Genomic DNA, 20,643 nt, shown 5'->3' on the forward strand with positions numbered 1-20,643 from the left:
TATGCAGAAGACTGTTTCCCCTCACTCGAGTTCAAAGACTCGTAGGATCAGTGACAAAGACCACTGAAGCCGTTTAGGGTTCCTCCTTTCATTTGTCACCTGTCTGCACACGGACATTTTGAGGTTTGGGAAATATGATCTCTGGAACCTTTCTCTCATAATCGTTTCTGCTCTCTGTGGGCGAGGATCTTCAAATCCACATCTGATTTTAATTCTTCTGTTGAGATGATTAACACTCTGACACCTCAGCGGGTCTGGACAGAGGGGGCGGGTTTAAACAGGTCTGATATCAGAAGACATGTTAATTTATTTACAATATTTACAATTCTTCTTTTTCATCTGTTGTCCAGCCAACATCACAAAACCTGAACACACTCTGAGAAAACATTGATCAGGCAATGCACCAATGAATCAATGATCAGAATTGGTGCTGATTCATTTCCTTTTTGCTGGATAAATCAACCTTGCAGGTTTCAGATAGATTCAGTATGTGTTTTTGGAGATGAGAACAAATCATTATTAAACTGATCATTTGATTATTGGCTAATCTGTCCTGCAGCTCTTCCTCCAGTTTCTCGGTCCAATAAGAAAATAACAGCTGGAGACTTTGCTGTGGATAAAATATCAAACATTTTGCAGATAATATTGAAGTACAGATATAATATTCATCCTGTCAGTGATGGGTCTGTTTGATTTGCATTAACTCTACCTCGTCTGATTCCTTTAATACTGACTGTTTCTAAACCTACATCCTGTCTTTAATTCAAATGTTTGATTTAAGAAGTTTCCTTTAACCTCCAGTTTAATAATGTGGAAGCACAGTAATCAATCAAGTCATCATCCATCCATCTATCCATCCATGCAATCATCTAATCCTCCAATCTGTCCTTATTTATATATACCCAATTCATAACGTTATCTCGTAACACCTCACGGAAAGAGCAGGTGTAGAGAGAACTCTGTTATGTTAAAGAGCAAAGACCCAACATCAAGACGATATAAGATTCATGCTTATGATAATAATCTGACAAACCTCATATCTACAAATTTGGCAAAAAAATTACATGTTCTACGATGTTTTCCACAAAAAGAAAGAAAGGGAACATTTATTATTTTAATAAGGATGAACTGACCCTGTGACAATATGTTACAGTATGAATCCATACGAGACAATACAGTCCAATGCAATGTAAAACATTACAGAAAGATAGCATTCAGTGAAATCTGATCTGATACAATAAATAACAATATGAGATAATACAATATACACTACCAGTCAAATGTTTGGACACACCTTCTCATTCAATGATCTATCTTTATTTGAATTATTTTTAACATTGTAGATTAATACTGAAGACATCAAAACTATGAAATAATCTGGTTTTGCCATAATATGAACTACAGCAGTAGTCAAATAGGGCTATCCATTGTGTACTGACCCTACCTCTGAACAACACAACTGATGGTCTCAAACACATTAAGAAGGCAAGTCATTCTACAAATGAACTCTTGACAAGGCTCATGTTAATTAGAAACCATTCCAGGAGACCACTTCATGAAGCAGACCGAGAGAATACCGAGAGTGTGCAAAGCTGACATGAAGGAAAAAGGGGTCTACTTTACAGAATCTAAAATATAAAACATATTCTGGCTTGTTTAACACTTTTTTGTGAATTAAATAATTCCATATATGTTCTTTCATAGTTTTAATGTCTTTAGTATTAATCTACAGTGTTTCAAATAATTAACATGAATACAAACCCTTGAATGAGAAGGTGTTTCCAAACTTTTGACCACTGTCAAAAATAAAAAAAACATGTTAGTGTGGCATACCAATGACACAACAAAATACCAATAATAGAATAAAATACCAATGGGTCAGTTAAAAGCAATGTCATATTAAAATTAGTGCAAGAGTAAGTAAGCCCTCATACTCCTACTAGAGCATTATGTTAGTGCAGATTGTTTGTTGTGTAGAGTGATGGAAGTAGGGAGGAAGGAGAGCTTGAAGCGATTACTTTTATATCTGCTCGATCTGAACCGTCTTCCAGAGGGCAATAATTCATATTCTGAATAAAGATCATGAAAAGAGTCCTTCAAAACAGTTTGAATTATGACAAACCCATATTTTTTCATAGTTTTGATGTCTTCATTATTAATCTACAGAGTTTAAAATGATTAAAATAAATAAAAAACATTGAATGAGAAGGCGTGTCCAAACTTTTGACTGGTAGTGTATGTCGGATTTGAGTCTTTGAAAGGATCAGCTGCGTCTACTTCTTGTGTAAATGATAATAATAATACAACCAGAGCATATCTATCAAACAGCAGGTGACGTGTGTTATAATGTAGTGTCAGGGAATCCTCTTGTCCATGGTAACCTTTCTCAGACTCTGTCCTCCTTCACTTCTCTCCTTGTCTTGTATTGATCCCTCTCTCCCTCCTCGCTGTCCGCCCGCCCGTCTGTCTGCAGCCGCTGGAGCTGCTATGGCACTCCCTGGACGAGTGGCTGGTCCTCATTTCAACAGAGCTGGACAGGAACAGGAAGAACCCTTCCTCTTCCTCCTCCAGCAGCGAGATCGCCTCTCTGCTCCTCAAACAACGGGAGGCTGACCCCTCCTCATCCTCCTCCACGCCAAAGCTCCCCTCCTCCCTGCTGGACTCTCAGATCGTCATGGAAACAGAGGTGTACCCCGACGGAGAGGACGTCATCTCCATGACAGCCAGTCGCCTCAGTGCTGTGATCCAGGCCTTCTACATGTGCTGCTCCTGTCAGATGCCACAAGGGTCAGATTTCTTTCATTACATTAAACAATCAATACAAACAATCGAGACGTCCTCTAACAAAGAAAGCAGAACATGATTCAAACAGACCGCTGAACTCCAACACTAAATACCAGAATCACTCTACAGCTGCAGCTAGAGGTGGGCGATACGGCACAAAATATCAAGTCACAATCTCGATTTTAACATCAATTGGTTATTTTCAAAACTAATTTGCAAGTTACTGAGCAGAACAACAAATTAAGTTGCGCATTTAAAAATGTCCCCAAATACACAAAGAATAATAAACCGCCGAAGCCAAAGAACCTTTGGAACAGATTTAATCTGATTTTAAGGCGAACTCGAAGTACAACATACATTCATGAAGAACAATGACATGGATGAGACCTCAGGTTTACTCTCTCTCAGAATTTGATGCTTTATTAAAAAAATAACATCAGTTTGAAAAGGTAAACAACAACAACAACACTGGTAAAACAGGTAAAACACTGCGTGAGGAACAGCTAGCGTATGAAGCTAGCATATCAGTCTATTTACTTTGTTTAGTTTCTGAGGCAGCACTCAGTGTCTAAAGGGTGGTTTATACCTGTGCGTTGACCCTACGTAACAGAGGCTGACACGGACATGCACCACATATTATTGTGTTGATGTGTCCGTGTCGCACAGCAATTCTCCGCCGAAACGCCTGAGGGCAGTGTGGTCTCTCTGATAGCCGGTCGCCTGCTTCTGGCCTCGCTACGATCTCTGTTTCCTTTTCCACAGCGATTCAGAGCGTGTTGTTAATCTACAGCTGAAACATGTTGCTGTTTATCATACAGACATGATTACATGAAGAATGGAGAGGGGGAGATGAAATACACGGACGATGTGCGGCCGATGTCCGGGATCCTGGAAGTTCTGTAAATGCAGGAAATACAATGACGCAGAGCGGACCAATCACAGGGCTTGCGGTCCGCGATGATTCTACGGGTAGTTACATTTTGAAGGAGGTGCACGTCAGCTATGTGCATGGCCTCTGCGTAGGTGCGGGAGATATGCAGAACCTCCTGTGTGGGCTACACTGTCGATTCGACGCAGAAGTATAAATCAGGCTTAACTTTTTAACGCAGGAGTAAATGTCTGCTACTTCCTGCATTCATTTCACTCTCTGGTAAGATGTAAAGCGCCATCAGTCACATGGTAATCTAATAATATTATCTAAACAGTAGAGGGATGTGTTACTCACTGAAAAGAGATAAAAAAGAATCAACAAATCAAACCTGAACTCAAACTGCTACATGACTGTACTGCACAGAAGCCATTCAGGCTGGAGTAGCTTCACCATGCTCTCTAAGATCTCTGTTTAATTCAGCACGACTCACTCAGTTTATTTTCAAATAGTGAGTCAGAGTCAGTAATACTTCAGTGAGATTATGTTCTAAATTGAAACTCTGTCTTTGCGTTTACCAACTTTGCAATGCGCTGTTTGTAATCTGACACCAACGCTGATTGTATCAACTAAAACTGAGCTAAGAGCGATTGTTTGAAACTTGTTAAGCTCACCTTAAATAAAAAGCTAATATTTAATCTGAAGGTAGGGTTGTCCATTAATACTCTATCTCCACCTTCTGGTAAGCTCAGATACGTACGTCCATGCCTTCGCTAACCGTGGCGGGCTTCTGCTGGCTTGACTTCAGCTTGTTTCTGCATGCTGAACCTCTCTGTGCTCCGATGTGTGGAGGTTTGATATTATTGGGAGGTTTGGTATCAGACCAGTATCAGGCTATGAGCTGGAACTTTCAGGCATTGTGTGAATGTTATCATTGCTTGAGTTAAACGTCATCGTCCCTACTTGATGCGTTCTCACGTCATCTCATCCAGACTTCACCCAGAAACCTGAAGGCTGGCAGGAAAAGGACTGGGTACAGTCAGGATGAAAGTGTGTCTTCTTGTGTTAAAACATACAGCCCAGCTCGAGAGTTTTGTGCATGTGTGAATGCAGCTCTAGTTTCACCTGGTTCTTCCTTCTTGCGAGTCAGCTCCTCCTCCTCTCCCTCCCTCCGAGTGTCTCAGTCTGCCTCCTCGTGCTCCTCCAGATTGCAGATCCCCTGCTCCCTCTGAGCTGCAAGATCTCCAGGGAGAAAGAAGTTTTCTGCACAGAGCTTCTCCTGTTTCACCGCTGCAGGGAAAGAAATCTGGAGCAATTCCAAGATTTATAGCCCCTCTCAGATATTCAGACACCACATGATATTTCTTCCTCTCAGCTCATAATGCAGTCTCTGTAGTTTGGAGTTAGATGGGAGGAGTTAGAAAGCTTTAAAAAATCAGGTGGTAGACGTGCGTTTAAAGAAAAATTATGCTGTGATGGACTCAGAGGAGAAACAGTTGCTGCTAAATCTGTTCCTCACAGATAAACACACGTCTTCATAGATGATCTGCATTCATGAGGGCGTTAATAAAAGTGTCTCTATTTCTTTGTCAATATTTATTCTGTAAACGTTGACACGTCTCCCGCTGTGAGCCGTCTTCCTCATCTACCTCCTGCCTTTATCTCCCTTTGTTGAAACCGTCTTCAGGCCCATAATTATTCACAATTAGATCATTAAAGCTGTCAATTAACATCTATTAGAGACCTGTGATTGACTCTATGGCATCAATGATCTGTATTTCTGTTTCTGTTGATGTCTGCGTCAGCTCTGTGTGTGACTGATGTCTGTTCAGCAGCGCTCGGCGTGTTTGCAGTTTTTGCTCTTTCAGATTGAAAGAAATGACCAGACAAATGTTGTCCTTCCTCTCTTCCTCTTCACTCAATCTTCTTCTCTCAGGATGACGTCTCCTCGTTTCATCGAGTTTGTCTGCAAGCACGACGAGGTGCTGAAGTGTTTTGTAACCAGGTGAGTCAGCGCCTCTCTGCCATCCTTCACCTTCCTCTCTCGGAGCCCCGGAGACTTAGCATCGATCCACAAACTTCTCCTGCTCTGACTTTATTTCCTCTCCTGTCTCTTTGTTCTCTCTCGTCTTGTTTCTGGTGTTTTATCTGTCGGCCTCTTCTGTTTCAGGAATCCAAAGATCATCTTTAACCACTTTCACTTCCTGCTGGAGTGTCCCGAGCTGATGTCCCGCTTCATGCATATCATCAAAGGCCAGGTGAGACCTGGGGAAGTCCTTCAGGAGGGGTTTCAGACTTTATGCAGAAAATGAAAGATGATTATAACAACACATGAACATTTAGTTCAGTCTCACGCACCAAAACTGTACATCAGGTGTATTAGGACTCGGCGATAATCTGATAACAATAATTATCTTAAGATAATTTTTCTCAGTATAAATATGACAAATGTTTGATAAAAATTTGATATATTAAAACCTCACATAAATCTTCTCTTACATAAAAGACCTGCTTCCTGTTATCACCGTCAAAAATGATGGATTCAAGAAGCTGATCAGAAAACTAAATCCAGATACAAGCTGACGAACCGTCTTCAACTTTCACTCAGGAGCAAAAATCTCCCTTTAAATTTAAATGAAATAATGATTTGATATTTATCGAGATAATTATCCATATCGACTGATATGAAACATTTTATCGTGATAACATATTTTTCAATATCGCCCAGCTCTAAGGTGTATATTTATCAACCTCCTGTCACTATTTCTCTGAGGAATGCTCTAAAGCTGATTAATTGATGTGAAATAATAAGTTGCATGAAAATTATTCCCACGTACCAATACCTCAGGTCGTCCTGGAGGGTCATCTTTCAAGTCTTGGGAAAATGATAACCTGACCACAATCCTGCATCAGAAATGTTCCTCCAGTATCACACTCAGGGTGTTTCACATACAAAGGTCAAAGGTTAACTTCATTGTGACGTCACGTTGTGTAGGAAAACACTTTTATTTATTGATTTATTAATTGATATGATTTTTTGGGGGCTTTTTATGTCTTCAGTCAGAGAAGAGGACAGAGTAAGAAGAGAGAGTGGGGAAAGATGTGACACAGGGCTGAGGGTCAGATTCATACCTGAGCCGCCTGCTCTGAGGACTGTGGCCTCCAGAGGGCGCCACACGAGGAAATAATCCTCTTGTCACTGTTTTCTGGATCCAACACCTCAGGAGCTTCTGGAGAGAGACAGTAGTTTAAGATTTCGCACAAACGTCCGATCAGAGGAAGGCCTAAAGTCACTGTGACTTCATGTTTTTATTTAGCAGACGGTCTCTGACCTCCGTTTAGATTTGAGCTTCTCTAGAGCCCACATGTAATCCCTGTCTAGAACAGTTCTTTGTGATGGATGATAATCTGAGTGTCAGTGCTGAAGCATGAAACCATGATTTGATGCTTCTGGTTAAATATTCTGACAGTGGAGCTCCTCCTCAGTCGAACTCCTCATTCTTCAGCCTCAGAAGTGAAGATTTAAATTCTTCAACCAGCAGCTCTGCTTGACTCTCTCTCTCTCTCTTCTGCAAACATCCCGGTGTCTCCTGAAGTATTTACCTTCGTCCTCCTCCTCCTCCGCTCTGACAGGTAGCTCTCCGTCCGTCTCTTCCTCAGTGTTTGTGTCTTCAGGGACTTTATGGAAGTGACTTTGAAAGTCCCCGTCTTCTCTTCAGCATCATTTAACAGTGTTACAGCCGCGGCGATAACACTTGTCTTAAGTTCCATTTACACAGCTTCATAAATTTTAAGTGCCGTTCTCTGGCTCTTCAGTATTCATATTTGAGCTGCAGCGTTCGAGCCTCGTTACCCGTGGATTACGGCTCGCCTGGGAGACGGCCCTCGTTTTAATTACAGACTTTAACCTGTGAATTTGATTCCTTCTGCTGATTCGTCTCTCTGTACGCCCGCAGCCTCAGGGGGAGACACGTTCTCTCTTTTCCACGCTCATCCTTCACTCTACCTCCAACGCACTCAGAACAAAGGCATATATTATGCAAATAGACCTCAGCCTCATCTCAGCGTTACAGTGGAGGTTTCAGCTCTGAAAGCTTTCCAAACCGTCTGTTGGAACAGAAAGAATCCGCAGAGTGTGGAGTTGAAAGCACAGCAGAGCAGTAATTAGCTGAAGGAAATGCTGTGCAGTGTGGGATGAAGTCTTGTTTTCCCTCCTCAGCCCTTCAAGGATCGCTGTGAGTGGTTCTACGAGCATCTGCTGGCTGGACAGCCCGACTCCGACATGGTTCATCGTCCGGTCAACGAGAACGACATCCTGCTGATCCATAGAGGTAAAACATGTCCCAAAGAGCACAGAGGACTCTCCTGCTGCTCAGACTGAGTGTGATCACAGATAAAGTTTACAACCATATGAATACTTCCAGGGCGGTTCAGACTCACTGCTGGTTGTTGGTTCAGTGTGACTCCAGAAACCACAAAGCTGTTTCATGGCAGTTTATAATGTCCGACAGAGACACCTTCATCTCCTCCTAAAACACCGCCGCATTAAGCCCCACACTGATGACATGTTTTAAAGCAGAGACATGTGCAGAAGCGATCTTTCTGGTGGCAACACGGTGTCAAAGTCCCGCCCCTCAAAGTTAGAGGATGGTTCTTGTGCGGGTTTAAAGCAGACTCTCACAGTTATGGTGCGTTCAATGACTCTTGTGTTAGTGTCATAGACTGTATAAAATATGGACGTAGTATCCGTGACGTCACCCATCTGTTCCTGAGAGCTGTTTTGAAGCAAATCGACGGCAGCAGCCATATTGGTAATGCGGAACTCAACCAGGCAGAGTGTGACGTAGTGTGAGCCTCTTAGCCAATGGCTGTGTGTTCCCAACCGGGAGTTACGTCAGTCATGTCCTTATTTGGGCAAAACTCGTAATCCTAATATCTTCTGAACCGTCACGTTAGAAAAAAATTCACTCCCCGTACAGTGTGTGCCATTAGAGAGATTAGCTTCATAGGGCCAAGCCGTTTTTTGAACCAGGCTGTAAACATGTTTATTAATGCTGCAAAGATCGTCTTTTTCCCATTCATATCTATGTAGTTTCCGGTGTTTCTGCAGCCAGCCTCAAGCGGATTCTCGATGTACTGCAGTTTATAGCACTTCATCGTTTGAGACCGGAGTTTGCCGCTTGGTTAGTGTTTGTTACTTTTCCTCTCACCGTTCCTCCTCTACTCTGATAATCCGGTGCACACAACGCTGCAGGAGCCTCATTGGTCCACATAGCTGTCAATCATGGCCTTAATATGGAATAAGGTTTCGGCCGATCAAATACAACATTCTAGAATTCAGCCTTTAAGATCAAAGACAACATTCGGGGATTCTGTCTTGGTGTCAGAATTCCGAGAGAAAAGTCAACATTCCAAAGAAGAGACAGATCTAAACTGATCCTACGTTATACCTCTTTTTATAGCATCAAAAACTAATTCAAAGTAAACGAGTCAGAAACATGAACCCTACTCTGATAATCCAGAGCACACAGCGCTGCAGGTGCCTCATTGGTCGACACACCTGTCAATCATGATGTCACAGCCCCTTTCATCTTGTCAGACTCTTAGAATAACAACCCGAGAAACAAGAACTGTTAGTGGACTCACTTTGATGATGTTGCAGACGTTACAGCCTGTTCACCTGCTGCAGGAGGAGGAAGTCTGCAGACATGGTCTCACAGGTTTTTGAACCTTTTAGTCATATAGACTCTAAAACACTTACAATAGAGCCAAGAGTTCTTCATTCAGCTTCTCTAGTTCAGGGCACTATACTTAAAGGTGACAATATATATATATTTATATATATATATATATATATATATATATATATATATATATATATATATATATATATATATATCAATATATATTGGTCTAAGAGGTTCCCAAAACATGTCTTTAAAGTTTATGCTCAAAAAAACACTTTGAAATCAGATTTTGGCATGCCTGAAAAGCCCTCTTCTTCAGCCCTCCTCAGAACAGTCTGTTTTCCCTCTGACCACGCCCTCTCAGGAAGTGGATGTGCCCTCGGCTCTCCGGCACGTTGATCTAATGTTAACATGTTGGCTGAATATACACGGCTGCTCATAGATAGCGTTACTTCAACCCTCTGAATCTGATCCAGAATCTGATCCTGATGGAGAGGCGCCTGTAGCAGGACCTTTCTGAAGGATTGGTCACAGATGTAGTGGTTCTTGCTGTTTTATTTATCAGTATGTAGACATGTGTCTTGGTGCACAGCTACGAACATGTAGCTATGTGGCTATGCTAACTAGCGCTAGCACTTATCCATGATAAATAAAAATCATCAAAAAAATCTTCAAATCTGCAGACGTGGGGAGTAAAACCGACCTTTGTATTTATTAAGCCAGCCTACAACTAGCATGCCTCCCTCCTAAGCTCCTTGTTAGCACACATTTGTGCAGGTAATGAAAAACGGAGGAGGGGTTCAGTATTATTTTATACAGTCTATGGGCTGAACAAGCTCCGAGCTCTGACTCCGTTACAGACCGGATATTGTTTTTACGTAACAAAAACACGGAAGTCTGAAACGGCTTGTTTCACACACATTTACAGAAAGGTGGAGAAATCAGAACAGGGGCAGAATGGATTTTTTTTCATTCTCGGGGGTTTGTAGACATGCCAGGGACACATATTTCAGGTAGAAAACCATTAAAAATCCGATTTTGCATGATATGTCACCTTTAAAGAAAACCCTGACTCTGTTACTTGGTGAGAAGATTAATTATGTTTTGAGCTTCAGGTTTTACAGCCCTGATGAATCTCTGACACGTTTTCGCAGCTTCTGTTGAATAATCTTCTCGTAGCACTCGTGCATGTTGGCTAACTGAGAGCTCTGCTGGCACCTCCACACCAAGACAAATGTGGGGCCTGATTTTATGCAGTTTTCCTCAATGCTTTAACTTTAAAAAAACGGGCTTCTGTCCTTTTGGAAACATCGCTCATGATTTTGCACATTTAACCCGATACTCTAATTCTGTTTTGCGTTTCTCTGACAGACTCCATATTCAGGAGCAGCTGTGAGATGGTCTCAAAGTCCACCAACGAGAAGCTCAAACAGGGCATCGCTGTCCGGTTCCATGGAGAGGAGGGCATGGTGGGTTTCTCACTCAGCTGATAAGCAGCAGTGTCTCAGCGTCTCCGTCTTCCAGCAGTGACGGAGTTGTGTTTGGTGTTTCAGGGTCAGGGTGTGGTGCGGGAGTGGTTCGACGTCCTGTCCAATGAGATCATTAATCCAGACTACGGCCTGTTCACACAGTCAGCAGACGGTACGAGAGGTTCTCCTTATATGGTCATGAAGCAGAAGTCTGTCCTCTGAGCTAACGTGTGTGTGTGTGTGTGTGTGTGTGTGTGTGTGTGTGTGTGTGTGTGTGTGTGTGTGTGTGTGTGTGTGTGTGTGACCTACAGGCACCACTTTTCAGCCCAACAGTAACTCGTCGGTGAACCCGGACCACCTGAACTACTTCAGGTTTGCGGGTCAGATCCTGGGTCTGGCTCTGTATCACAGACAGCTGGTCAACATCTACTTCACCCGCTCCTTCTACAAACACATCCTGGGTGAGGAACAGAGGCGTAATGATGATGATTAGTCTTGTTTGCTCTTTAATCCTGTTACTTATCTTCATGCATGTCTCAAATCATCTCATTTTAACTCAAACGATGCTGCAGGCTTTTTGACTTCCTCCAGATCATCTGCAAAGATTTACAAAGCTGGACACACTCTAAAGTGTCTGCAGGAGTAATCTGTGATCCATATCAAAAGTTATCTGCTGAATCAATGCAAACAAAACCTCCTGACAGTAGCTCTAAGTAAATTAAACAAAGAACAAGCTTTTTCAACAATGTTGGTACTGACATATTCATAAAGCTGGGGTTGGTAGTCTCGGAAAACTAGCATGAATATTAATGTAGCATTTCCTCATGAGTCCGTCTAACCCCTCCCCTCCTCCCTCGGAGCTTCTCCAAAGCAACGCCCCCCCCCCCGCGCTCACATGCACGAGCGCTGCTGACTTGCGACCATATGATCGTGACTGATTCAAAACCGGTCCTCACCAAAACATTATCATAGTGAAAGTTAAAAACACAAACAAACATGGCTGCTGTTAGTACTCACAAGTGTCATTCTAGCATTATCCAGTTGTACTGGTGACACGATATCAGGAGAAAAGTTATAATACATATAATACTGTAACAGCTCTACTGTTTGTTAAACGTGTTCAGTGTAGATGTTCTTAATTCCTACAGTATTGACCGTCAGTGAATGCATCAGGAGAGGTGTAGAGTGTGTGAGCTGGAGAGAGGAGAGACAAGAGGAGAAGTTTTTCATTCATTCAAACATTGATTGTTGCTTTGTTGGTTGGCGTGATCACGGCCGACAGTGACCGGTTAGTAAAACTCAACGTGTTCACGAATCAGGTAAATCTGAAAATCCAGGACTAGAAAGAGCTGGATAGAAAATCAGTAGATTTCCAAATCTGGATCGTTGTGATTCAGATTAAATCTTCTGAGCAGCTGACTCTGGATCAATGATTATATCTTATAATATATAATATATATGATGTGTGTGTGTGTGTGTGTGTGTGTGTGTGTTTCAGGTATCCCGGTGAACTACCAGGATGTGGCGTCCATCGATCCAGAGTACGCTAAGAACCTCCAGTGGATCCTGGACAACGACATCAGTGACCTGGGTCTGGAGCTCACCTTCTCTGTGGAAACGGATGTGTTCGGGGCGATGGAGGAGGTGCCGCTAAAACCAGGAGGGACCAGCATCCTGGTAACCCAGGACAACAAGGTGAGGCCGCTTAGCATCCTGCTGTGTTGGGTTCTGTTCACTGATCTTTACCAGGATCCGTTCTGAACCTTGAGGAGACATTCATAGAAAATATCATGATTCAGAGAATTATCTTAACATGTCATCACGAGGAGAACCTCTCTGTGCTGAAAGCTTCATCAGAGCTTTAGTGTGAGTCCACAACGAGACAATAATCCCAGTCTGAGTGTAAACCTGCAGGTTTTAACATTATAATTTTGTGACTTGACTTTAAGTTTTATCTTCTAACAACTGAAATCCTCTGATATCAAAGCCAGCTTAATTCCCAGTCCTGAAGTCTAAAGATTTAACCTGAGAGTCAGAGAGAAGTTAGAGTTATAGATTTAAAGTTTGCAGTGTTTTGTGTGTGAAGTTATGGTTAATGACCGGCTGAAGCTCCCTGCAGTCTCTCCCTCCTCAGTTTGTCTCCTGTGAGCGATTGATTTCTCTCCTGCAGTTCGTCGTCTGGAAGCTCCTAATTAGAGAGCGCAGTACTGCAGAGATCCTGCAGAGGGCACTGTGCTCTAAAGCAGAGGGGACTACAGAACACACACTCATCTGTGTGTGTGTGTGTGTGTGTGTGTGTGTGTGTGTGTGTGTGTGTGTGTGTGTGTGTGTGTTTGTGCGTGTGTGCGTGCGTGCGTGCATGTGTGTCAGGCGGAGTACGTCCAGCTGGTGACGGAGCTGAGGATGACTCGGGCCATCCAGCCGCAGATAAACGCCTTCCTGCAGGGTTTCCACACCTTCATCCCTCCCTCGCTCATCCAGCTCTTCGATGAGTATGAACTGGTGAGACTCCTCCTTCTCCTTCTCCTCTTCTTTTTCCACCTTCTACTTCTCTATTTCATTTTTTCTCCTCCTCTTGTCCACAACTCTTCTTCCTCCCTTGACTCTTTTCGTCATCCTCACCCTTCTCCTCGTCCACCTTAGTCTTTCTTTCCTTTTCTTTCACCTTTCTTTTATTTCATACATCTCCTCTCCTCTCTTTCCTCCTCTTCAACTCCCTCCTTCTCCCTTTTTTCTTTTTCACATCCTCCCTCCCAATCTTCTCTTCATCTTCTTTCTGTCCTCTTTAACTTTTACTTGCTCCTTCTCTTTCTCCTCTGCTGAGATCCCCAACTTTAACTCCTTCTCCTCCTCTTTCCTTTCATTTTCCTTCAATTTTTCATCTTCTTCCTTCACTTCCATCTCCTTGTTCTCCATCATCTACTCCTCTTCACCCTTCAATGTCTCTTTCACCTTCTCCTTTTGCCTCTTCAACTCTTCCACTTCCTACCCCTCTTCCTCATCACATGCTTCTCCTCCATCTCTGCTCTCCACCTCCAGTTCTTCCTCTGTTTTACCCCCCCTCCCCTCTCCCTCCTCCCATCCTTATTGATCAGTTTCCTCCCCTTCTCTGGCCTCACCCATCAGGCTCCATGTTTTATGGGGGCGGGGCATGCTGACCTTGAAGCCCCTCCCACTGCTCTGACTCCATTAGACGTTTTTTTCTGTGTGTGTCGGCAGATTCGGCGTGCAGGCTGCGTGCGGATCGATAGCGTAGCGTGATGATTATCCCGTCCCGGGTTTGTTGGACATGTCTCGGTCATTCTGTCACTGCAGCTGTTTGTCTGATCAGCTGCTGTCAGCAGAGACACTCTGAAGGAGAATCAGGAGGACACACTTTATGATGTTAGAACACTACAGGTTCACACTGACAGGGAGTGTTTTACCATCTTTCAACACAAGAGAAACAGTTTGAAGATATTTAACTGTCGAGAGACATCACAGCAGGAATAAAGAGACGAGAGTCAGCCGGTAGTTTTTAATTCAAACTGTATATGTTTCGAGCTGACCACGTTACCGTCAGGTTTCAGATCCCCGTGATTTACAAACCTCTTCTTCTAACCTGATGGATTTTGGTCAACAAGGGAGAGTTGTTTAAAAGTAAACTGACTAAATTAAAACTGTTGGATTGAATCAGATCTTGTAATCAGGTGAGATCAGATGATCCTCATTTGCCCTACTCTACTGGTTTTATTGGTTGTGTGGATTTTGGCGCCCCCTGTGGACAGAGAGTGATATCCTCCTCATGCAGAGCTCTCATTTAAAATTCTGGGTTGATCTGACCCACTTTTACTTTGAATAACCAGGACAGAAGTATGATGACTTCCTGATACCAGATCGTTCTTATCCAGAGTAAACCGTAAGGCGCTCGGATGTCTGCAAGTTAAAGGGATAGTTTGCACGTTTTTGAAGTAGGGTTGGATGAAGTATAGCTCAATAGCAACTCAGCTCCTTTGTTAAGAAACTGGACAGAGAACCTGTAAAGATGATCGGCTGTTCACAGCTGCAGACGGGGGAGCTGATATTAAGAAACCCAGACCCACAGCCTAAAGTCAGAATAAGTGAACACTACGTTAAGACATCGGGGGTGCAATCTAGAAAAACTGAGCTGCATGTTTTAGTGTTTGTGGAGAATGATTTAAATGACTCTGATTTCAGAGAGTCTGTGTTCAGGTCATGAAATCATTATCGCTTGGAAAAACTGAGAGCTGTGTATTAATGCAATGTGTGTGTGTGTGTGTGTGTGTGTGTGTGTGTGTGTGTGTGTGTGTGTGTGTGTGTGTGTGTGTGTGTGTGTGTGTGTGTGTGTGTGTGTGTGTGTGTGTGTGTGTGTGTGTGTGTGTGTGTGTGTGTGTACGCAGGAGCTCCTGCTGTCGGGGATGCCAGAGATCGATGTTCAGGATTGGTGCAGGAACACGGAGTACACCAGCGGCTACGACCCTCAGGAGCCGGTCATCAAGGTGAGCCCTCCACCTGTTAGATGGACTCTCAGGTGAATCCGTCCTGTTTTTCTTTGATGTCTGATATGTTAGCTAAAGGTTTTCATGCTGTGATAACTTTGTTTCAGACAGAGAATAAATCTTTTAAGACCATAAAAAACACCTGCTCATACTCACCTTCTCTTACCTCTCTGTCTTCTCTGTGCAGTGGTTCTGGATGGTGGTGGAGAGCCTGACTCAGGAGGAGCGGGTCCTCTTGCTTCAGTTTGTCACAGGAAGGTGTGTTATTTAGATTCTTACGATGGCTCTTTGTTCAGAAGGGAGTGTGCCTATTATATTGTTCTGGTGTTTCAGTTCCAGAGTTCCTCACGGGGGCTTCGCCTTCCTGATGGGGGGGAGTGGATTACAGAAGTTCACTGTTGCTGCGGTGCCGTACACCTCCAACCTGCTGCCTACCTCCAGTACATGGTAACCACCCCTCTATTTATCTAAAGGTGTTTGAGTCCAGAAACCAAGTTTATTATCAGACCATTTGCATGGTAATCAAGCTAGATTATCTACGTTTTCAGCTGTTGTTAATCTCCAGAGAAAAAACAAGAAATGACGTTAGAATAATCAAAAATCAGGTATTGTATCATTCTTCTGGATTTATCCAGAATTCCAGATTTCTGACCCAAAGAGGCGACCAGTAAATCATAGATCTGCGTAAAAACATAGTTTGAATGAAGAGGGTCCTACTTGGTTTACCTGATGCCAGTCACATCCCTGAAATAGTAGATGAAATTATCAGAGCTCATTAAAAAAAATACAAAATATTATACCCTAATTATTAGAAAAAAACATATTGTGTGTCTCATTTAATAGTATTTCTTTTGTATTTTTTGGTTATTAATAATTCAGATTTTCTAACCTAACGGCTGAAGACTGTAAGACAGCATTTGAAAATATTAAATCAGAACAAACAAACATTACAGGGTAAGCTCTTGTGGACTCATTTATTTTCTACAGGTAAGAGAAGCAGGTTAAACCTCAACAAGATCTGTTAAAATATAAATTTTGTTCTGCTGTTTCATCCACGTTTGTTGCCTGTTGAAAAAGTCACTTATCGCTTCATGCAGTTGGTTCTGCAGGTCAGTATTAGCAGCTGCATGGAGTCAGATTTTTTTATCATTTCCTGGATAAAGATAAAAGAAAAGAGGGTGTGGAAAATATGTCCTGAGTATTTGTCCTTTCTAAAATCTCTAAAATAATATCTTCATGCAGCAATGTGTGAGCCTTCACCCTCTTTAAAAAGCTCCTTACCCAAAGAGATCAACCAGTAAAGTAGATAGAAATATATATTCATTCTTTGGCATAATAAACATCCAGGTGTTTGTGCTCTGATGTCAAATAACATCCAAAAGTTTAGAAAGAGGTCATAAAAATCAGAGTGTGGTTAATGTATTAAGATAGAGGATGTGTCTGAATCGTCCCAATGAACGCTGCTTCCAGTTTTCCTTCATTTTCCATCAAAAAAACGTCATCCCCGTCTTTTCTTCCTAGATCCAGTCTGTTTCTAAAAACTTCTGCTTCTGGAATAATCTCTCTTGTAACAGACTCAACAGTTCTGCATCTCCAGGAGAGACAGATATATATCTGAACACTAGAGGGCAGTGCGTCTCTTCTCTGCAGACGGCTCAGTTTGAAATGAGGGACAGGTCTCTGCATGACGGAGTGTGCAACAGGTCATTCATCTCTCTGCACGTCTTTCTTCAGGAGACGTTTTAGACATCAGCACTCCTCCTCTGCCTCCCTGACCATGTCCTCACCCCTCCTCCTCCTCCTCTGTTCTTTTTTCCTCTCTGCAGCATCAACATGCTGAAACTCCCAGAGTATCCGAGCCAGGAGGTCCTCAGAGACAGGCTGCTGGTAGCGCTGCATTGTGGGAGCTACGGGTACACCATGGCGTGATTATCGCGTCACTTCCTGCTGAGTCATGTGACGCTCTGACCTCCTGCGCGGCGATGTTTCTGCTTCTGCTGGATGAAAAAGGGAAATCTAGATTCTACTGAACACGCTGCTGGATGGAGAGGGACAGACTGAACAAGACCGGGATCAGGATCTGGTTCTGGATCTCACCTCATCTTACCTGTGCCAAAACTTCTGGTATATGATGGAAGCTGGCATCGGGTAACTTATGCAAAAATAATCTTTAAGTATGAAAATGTTCAAGCATTACTTATTTAAGACAACCTGCAGTTCCACTATGAGTCCTCTTACAGGATGCTGATCCCCATAAATATCCTCCTGCAGAGGTCTGAATGTAAACTGTACAATTATTCATCGTCAATCAAATGCGTCATATCCATATCACAGGTTTGCAAATTTCTTAAAGGGCCATAGTCAGATTGGCATAAAGATGGAACGAATCTGAAGCTGCTTTTGTCTCTGTTTAAACATCTCCCACTCTTTAGACCAGGTCCCAGATTTGACATGTTTAAGATTCAGAGTGTCTGCAGCAGTTCTTCGTCCTGCAGCAGGTGAACAGGCTGTAACGTCTGCAACATAATCCCTGATGGATCAAAGCGAGTCCACTAAGAGATCCTGTTTTGGTCCCTGACAGGCTCGGGTTGTTATTAAGAGAACAGAAAGGATCCCTGCAGGGAGAGAGCTTTACAAGAAAGAGGAAGATGTTTTTAAAACAACAACACCAGCGTTTTGTGAGTGGAGTCTGGTGTCTTTAAAGTGTCAGATCCTGAACAATAAGGTCTCTCTCTGCAGGGATCCCGTCTGTAACGTCTGAAAGCCCTGAAGTATTTCTTTGCAGTCATTACAGCCTGTTACACTGCTGCTGGAGGACGCTAACTATGAGAGCATTTCCAAAACTGTATGTACCTTTACCTTATGACCTAAAGATACGTAACAAATAGGCCATCAAAACTATAAATTAATACCCTGATAGTTTTATTACCATTATTATAGATTTCTTGTCACATTCCCTCTGAGTCCATCTCCCTGTTTTGATACGTCTTGTTTTTCTCGCCCAGCAGCTTCACTCTGAACATTTGTCAGATGCTCGGCCATTATCTGTTTTCTTATTCTTTTTTTTTTTTAAACCTTCTTGCGCTTTGGAGAAACCAGTTTTCTGTCTTCTGTTTACCTAAACTTGTTTGAAATATAGGAAAAACAACAGACGATGTAGCCGAAAGTGTGTGGATATCAGATGAGAGGTGACAGAGCTTTATGCATCAGGGCCTGTGTCTACTGACGGCAGCACAGTCTCTCTCCTTCTCTGTGCCTCTCTGTATTCTGTTATTGAGATGTGGGAGTCGTCTCACAGCACTCCGACTCCCCTGACGGTTTGGTCTGTTTGCTCCATATTTGATGTTATTTTAGGAAAGTTGACAAAAAGGGACAAAAACAATGGAATCAAAAGATGTCCTGGTGTCAGCAGCTCAGCTCTGCCCCTGGAAATGTAACCCTTGAAATACAAGTCTGATTAGATTTGATTGGCTGTTAAAGGAGAATTAAAAGTAACGCACGTCTGGTGTTCCAAAAGTTGAACCATTGCAGCTGAATGCAGCGACAATAAACAGCCGACACCAAGGGCTCTTTATTTGCTTCGAGTTTAAGTTTTTGTGCCTGTGGAAAAAACACAGTTAGTGGAAACAGGCCCTTACTGAGCTGCTCTAACAGCCTCCGCTCACCTGGTTCTCTGACTGCAGAAATGACTGACGTGGTCGCTGAGAAATCACCCTGGTGTTTGTGTCTTGCTGGTTTCAAGCCTCAAAATTTTGCATTTTGGCGGTCGCCATCTTGTTTTTTGAACCAGATATGACCAAATATTCATACTGAAAATATACATTTAACTGACTCCTCAGAGTGTCTTCAGGTCCCATTATTTCTCCTTCAAATTTGCCGGTTTGGTCACTTTCAGACAAATACTTAATATTTGTCTCTGTGTGAGAAGACGACATAAGTCACCTTCATTTTGATATAATGAGATAAAATATCAGATAAATGAAACCGATGTGTGGAGATGTTTCTACAGAAGAGACGTTTTTTAAATTTCTAAATCTGTGATCACATTAAAAAATTTAAGAATTAAGTCAAAATCTGAGATTAAGGATTTAATGAGGATTTTAAGAAGTCATGAAAAAATATAGATTTAAAAAATGAAGTTGTCAAGATTAGATTATGGATCTCAAGACTGAAATAATAATAGAATAAAGAATACAATAAAATGTCAAGAATTGAATATGAATATAAAGAAAAAAGTTAAGAAAGAGAAAAAGTTGTATTAAGAATGGTCCTCTTATTTATTTTTATTCCAATTCTGGCCCTAATATTTAAAGTTTGAGTTAATTCTCAACATTTACAATTTATTCTGACACTTTTCACTTCAAAATGTAAAAGATAATTTATTTTATCATGTTTTTTTCTCGATCCTTGTCCTGAAACTCATCCAGAGTTTATATTTCTGTATACGTTTTGACTTTAGTCAGACATTACAGTATCTCAGACTGAACTCCCACAAGCTGGATTTTATGTTTTAGGACTGAAAGTAAAATCAAAGGATGGATGTCGGGTTGAACCCCAAGTTTTAAATCCATCTGCATGAATACTTCACTCTGCTGCGTTTGATGCACGTGTCACGTGATTTACTGTACGACATGTTCTGTCTCATCTGTACTTTCTGCTGTTCTCTGTGCTTCATGAATGAATATCAATCTTCAGTTCTGATCATCTGTTCGTTTAACGAGAGGCCATGAGAGGTTTCTATGTGACGAATGTTGGCCTGCTGTGCCAAACATTAAAAGCTGGATTTGTTTTGAACTCTTTAATTTGTATTTTGCCAACAAAAGCATGCTGAAATATGTTTTCATTCCAGAGGAGACGGGAGTGTGTGCAGAATTTTAATTTTTAAAGGGAGTGTACATATCGAGCTCACGTCCTCTATCAGTATTGTTTTCAAAGCCTGGACTGAAATGCTTTTGTAAACTGCCTTTATACATATTTCTGTAAATGTCTTCAGTATCAAATGATGTATTTTACCATAAATATACGTCCTCCCTCAGATTTATCCAATAAAAGTGCTTTTTTGACAGACTTGTGTTCATGATGTTTCCAGAGGAGAACAAGTCTTGTGTTTGTGCAGCGGTGGAAAAAAGAGGAGACGAGGTTATGAGCAGCTCTGTGTGTGAGTGTGTGTGTGCAGACTGACATATGTGTCCGCAGCGTGAGTGCTGTGTTGGGTCACCAGTTAAGAGCAGCAGGTCTTCTGGTGCTAAATGGCCCCTGACCGCCTCTCAGAGAGTCGGGCAGCTGCTGCAGGTCTGTTCTGACATCACATTACACCCACTGAACCTCTGCGGCTC

The 20,643-nt window shown here is 42.3% G+C and overlaps 1 protein-coding gene across 3 annotated transcripts in view; it reads left to right on the forward strand.

The window, feature by feature from the left end:
- The window catches only part of hace1 (HECT domain and ankyrin repeat containing E3 ubiquitin protein ligase 1), a 28,534-nt gene extending 8,160 nt beyond the window's left edge, over positions 1-20,374 (forward strand). For 2 of the 3 annotated variants that reach the window (XM_034698382.1, XM_034698383.1), the window contains 13 exons: positions 2,474-2,787; positions 5,589-5,657; positions 5,823-5,910; positions 7,872-7,983; positions 10,711-10,808; positions 10,893-10,980; positions 11,120-11,269; positions 12,307-12,503; positions 13,179-13,310; positions 15,209-15,307; positions 15,495-15,565; positions 15,641-15,754; positions 17,134-20,374. In XM_034698382.1, the coding sequence (XP_034554273.1) occupies positions 2,474-2,787; positions 5,589-5,657; positions 5,823-5,910; positions 7,872-7,983; positions 10,711-10,808; positions 10,893-10,980; positions 11,120-11,269; positions 12,307-12,503; positions 13,179-13,310; positions 15,209-15,307; positions 15,495-15,565; positions 15,641-15,754; positions 17,134-17,236 (1,635 nt within the window). In that variant the 3' untranslated portion in view covers positions 17,237-20,374. Of the gene's footprint in view, positions 1-2,473; positions 2,788-5,588; positions 5,658-5,822; positions 5,911-7,871; positions 7,984-10,710; positions 10,809-10,892; positions 10,981-11,119; positions 11,270-12,306; positions 12,504-13,178; positions 13,311-15,208; positions 15,308-15,494; positions 15,566-15,640; positions 15,755-16,881; positions 17,011-17,133 lie in introns of all 3 variants that reach the window. The other variant, XR_004633352.1, reaches the window with a different exon arrangement.
- The last annotated feature ends 269 nt before the right edge of the window (positions 20,375-20,643 follow it).

Source organism: Notolabrus celidotus, chromosome 12, assembly GCF_009762535.1.
Source record: "Notolabrus celidotus isolate fNotCel1 chromosome 12, fNotCel1.pri, whole genome shotgun sequence".
Classification (NCBI taxonomy): Eukaryota; Metazoa; Chordata; class Actinopteri; order Labriformes; family Labridae; genus Notolabrus; species Notolabrus celidotus.